Raw genomic sequence first — 4,127 nt, forward strand, 5'->3', positions numbered from 1 at the left:
TACTTCTACTCTTGTGTGACTGTGGAATGCTGTCTGGTTTAACGTTTTCCTATCAATGTGTTGTTATTGTATCAGATTTTTGGAATTTTATACCACAGTGTGTTAAAAGGACTAAATAACATAGGAGACGTGCAACTTTATTTATTTTATGTCATACAGAGGTTTTCTTAACAGAACTTGCTCTGCTTTTTGCTAGAGATAAGCAGATATATTATGTTACTTTTAGTTTTTGACTTGTCTATAGCTCTACATATTTTGGAATTGAGTGTTTAGTACTTATATGGATACAAATACACTCCAGAGAGATGGTATTAAATTGTTGCTGGTTGCAGGAAGCAGCTCAGCAGATGCAGAGGAGAGGCTGATGAACAACCTGCTCTCCCAGGAACGATACAACAAACTGATCCGGCCAGCTGTTAACAGCACACAGCGGGTCTCCATTCAGCTCCAGGTCTCGCTCGCACAGCTCATCAGTGTGGTAAGGAGTCTCTGTTACTTTTACACTCAATCAAAAATAAACTTTGTTGTGCAGACACATTTGTCAAACTATTTGTCCACATAGGTTCAAACACTTTTTCATTTCTAGTGGTTTGGGTCTGCTAGGAAATATATGCAGTAGGTGCTAAATGATCTTCTAACATAATAGATGTGTGACTGTGTGTGATTAGAGGAATTGGTCTCAGTGTGGAGGCACACAGCCACACAAAACAAAACTTGTCAGATAGAAACTAGACTAATATAAAAGGAGAGGTCTGTGACATTTCATAGTAGAATTACTTACTGGTAATGTGTGCCTTGTTGTTACATCTGTCCTACCCTACAAAATGGGACCCATTCAAATAAAGACAATTTCTGTTTCTACCTGAGCCAAGTAGTCATTGGTTCAAATGCATGCTTTCTGCTACCATTAACAGACAAAGGATTAACAAAACAGCAAAAGCATACACATACACAGGGATGGGATGCTTTTAGGTAGAATTCTAACTTGTGATTGTTATAGAAAGGAAAACATAGACTAGCACTAATATTGCATCAATGTTTAAAGCAGGTTGTGACAGTTTTTTTAATCAAATGTTTTTGTTTTTTTTTGCCTCCATAGAATGAAAGAGAGCAGATCATGACCACAAATGTCTGGCTTACTCAGGTGAGAGTGCTGAGTGTTGGTTTTAATACTTGCCTAAACATGTGTGTTGTCAATAATGTTAATGAGGCACACATTTTATCTATCACATGAAAATGAAGGAACTGATTGTCTGTCTGTCTGTAAACTGTGTTCAATGAATGTTTATACTGGGACAAAGTCTTGCCTGTGTAGGCAGGCTTGAACACAAATTGATATGGGAGACAACACAAGAGTCCCACAAGGGACGCTGTTTTCCAAAAAGGTAGTACCTGTATGTTTATTTGGCACTGTTTCCAGTGAGCAGCATCGTATAAACAGAATACGGTTCTTGGTTCACAAATCAGGTTCTCATACCCAAATAGGGTCTTACAGCCGGCAAGAGGACACAACCCCATTCAAACCTCTGTCCTTATATACCTCCCACTGATCACCTTGGCCCTTGGTTTGTCACAATATTAATAACAGTTTAACTTTATCTTTACATTCAGAGGAACTTGATCCCAGTCTGTGTTACTGTGAACTGTTTAAATTTCTTAATAGAAATGCTCCCTACTTTCTGCTGGGCATTAGCAGATCTCTTAGAGGTCCATTAATGCCTGGACCAAATGTAAAAGAATCAACACCATCTTAATTCTTACCCTGGCTGTATTGGCTGTTTCCACAGGAGTGGGATGATTATCGTCTGAGTTGGGACCCTTCGGAGTATGATGGAATTGACAAATTAAGGATTCCTCCTCGACACATATGGCTTCCTGATATAGTGCTCTACAACAAGTATGTATGTGTGGAGAGCAACAGGCTCGGTAATCAATATAACAGGTTTCTATTGATCCATCTATCTAGTGATGCATTATTGGAACCTCATATGTGAAGAGGAATATGTATTGATTCTACAGACCTTTTTTTCAATAGAGTACAGAATAGCAGATCAATTTACGTTACCATTGGTTGCGTAGTAATATTTTTCTTACATGTTTTATTATAGTCGTACACATTAAAATCTACAAACACATGTAACTTAAAGCTGTTATAGTTAATGAACAAATTCTACAAATGTTGTCATGTGAGATCTATTTTGTAGAAGTGCATGACAGATATGATTATAGGCAGGGGTTCACATACAGTGTCGTGAAAATGTATTTGCCACCTGTCTGATTTTCTACATTTTTGCACATTTTTCACATTGAATTTGGTCAGATCTTTTTGTGGGTTGTAGTAGTATATAGAGGGAGTCTGAGAGAAAAAAAAATGACACCAAAGTTTGGTGCTTCTTTCGTTTGTTTGGTGTGCAAGGTAATCAAACATGCAATCTTCAGGTGTGAAAAAGTTATTGCCCCCTAGTTAACTCAACCCAATTAAACAGATAATTAGGGTCAGCTGTTTGAATACTTTGGTTAACAATCAGGCCTGATTTGGGCCAGCCCTGCCCAATATAGATCTAACTGGCTCTTACCATCAGAGTGAAGTTGTCAGCACACAGGTTCTAGAGGCACATCATGACACGATCAAAAGAAATTCCTGAAGACCTCCGGAAAAGAAGTTGTTGATGCCTATCAGTCTGGAAAGCGTTACAAAGCCATTACTAAGACTCTGGGCCTCCACCAAATCACAGTCAGAGCCATATTGTCCAAATGGAGAAAGTTTGGGACAGTAGTGAATCTTCCCAGGAGTGGCCGTCCTGCCAAAATCTCTCCAAGTGCAAGTTATTTCTGGCGAAAACCAAACACTGCATTCCACAGTAAGAACTTCATACCAATGGTCAAGCATGGTGGTGGTAGTGTCATGATTTGGGGATGCTTTACTGCATCAGGACCTGGACAACTTGCCATCATTGAAGGAACCATGACTTCTGCTCTGTATCAGAGAATTCTACAGGAGAATGTCAAGCCTTCCATCCATGACCTGAAGACGAATTGCATTTGGGTCTTGCAGCAATACAATGATCCGAAACACACAAGCAAATCTACATCAGAATGGTTGAAGAACAAGAAATTTAAAGTTTTGGAATAGCCTAGTTAAAGTCCAGACCTAAATCCCATTGAGATGTTGAGGCAGGACCTGAAACAAGCAGTTTATGCTCAAAAACCCACAAATGTCACTGAGTTGAAAAAGTTCTGCATGAAGGAGTTTGCCAAAATTCCACCACGGCGCTGAAAGAGACTGATCAATAACTTCAAGAAGCGTTTGGTTGCAGTTATTGCTGCTAAAGGTGGCGTAACCAGTTCTTTAGTAGAGTTATTTTACTAGAGGCAGCAATTACTTTTTTCACACGGGGGCATTGGATGTTGCATAATTTTTTTTAATAAATAAATGAAATAAGTATCAAAACTTTGTGTTATTTGTTCACTCAGTGTCCCTTTTATCTAATATTAGATTTTGGTTGAAGAAGCAAAAATATGCAAAAATGCAGAAAATCAGACAGGGGGCAAATATTTTTTCACTGTACTGTAACAGGTACACATGTGCACCAATAAAACAAATACAGACTTCCATATTGTTTTTTAAGACGCAAAGGCGTACCGGCAGTTTTTAACAGGAAAGCATATTTCATAAAGACAGGGAGGGTGCCCATGCTTGCAAGGTTAAGCATATCATCTGGCTGTGGTCCATACCTGCTTAACCTCAAGGTTTTCTATTCAGTCTCAGGGTTCCAAATTAACTAAAAAGTCCTTCCCTGCTAGTGCTATCATAACTAAGTCAAGTTTTTCTTACAAAATGGAGAACGATAGGTGGAACCACTCCAGTTGATAACATCAATCATTTTCTTTTAATGGGCACTTGAAGCAACCAATGATAACAGGGATCTCTATTAAGCCGTCCATTCAGAGAAGAGAGATGGGGAGTGGCAGTTACGGGGAATGGCAGTTACTGGGAGTGGCATTGTGAAGCTCGCTGACGCTTCACTTCCCAAACTGAGCACGAATGAGAGGAGTTTAAAAGAAATACATTTACTTAAGCATTATACTTAAAATAATATTATTTTCCCCCTTAGTTAAATACCGTT

The 4,127-nt window shown here is 38.8% G+C and overlaps 1 protein-coding gene across 1 annotated transcript; it reads left to right on the forward strand.

The window, feature by feature from the left end:
- Positions 1 to 332: 332 nt before the first annotated feature.
- On the forward strand, positions 333 to 1,926 carry LOC121310781 (neuronal acetylcholine receptor subunit beta-4-like; the record flags this gene model as incomplete). Its single annotated transcript, XM_041243712.1, has 3 exons — positions 333 to 478; positions 1,100 to 1,144; positions 1,788 to 1,926. Coding segments are annotated over 3 exons (330 nt in total), but the record flags the coding sequence as incomplete, so codon positions are not given.
- Between the last annotated feature and the right edge of the window lie 2,201 nt (positions 1,927 to 4,127).

This window comes from Polyodon spathula, unplaced genomic scaffold (genome assembly GCF_017654505.1).
Source record: "Polyodon spathula isolate WHYD16114869_AA unplaced genomic scaffold, ASM1765450v1 scaffolds_2475, whole genome shotgun sequence".
NCBI lineage: Eukaryota > Metazoa > Chordata > Actinopteri > Acipenseriformes > Polyodontidae > Polyodon > Polyodon spathula.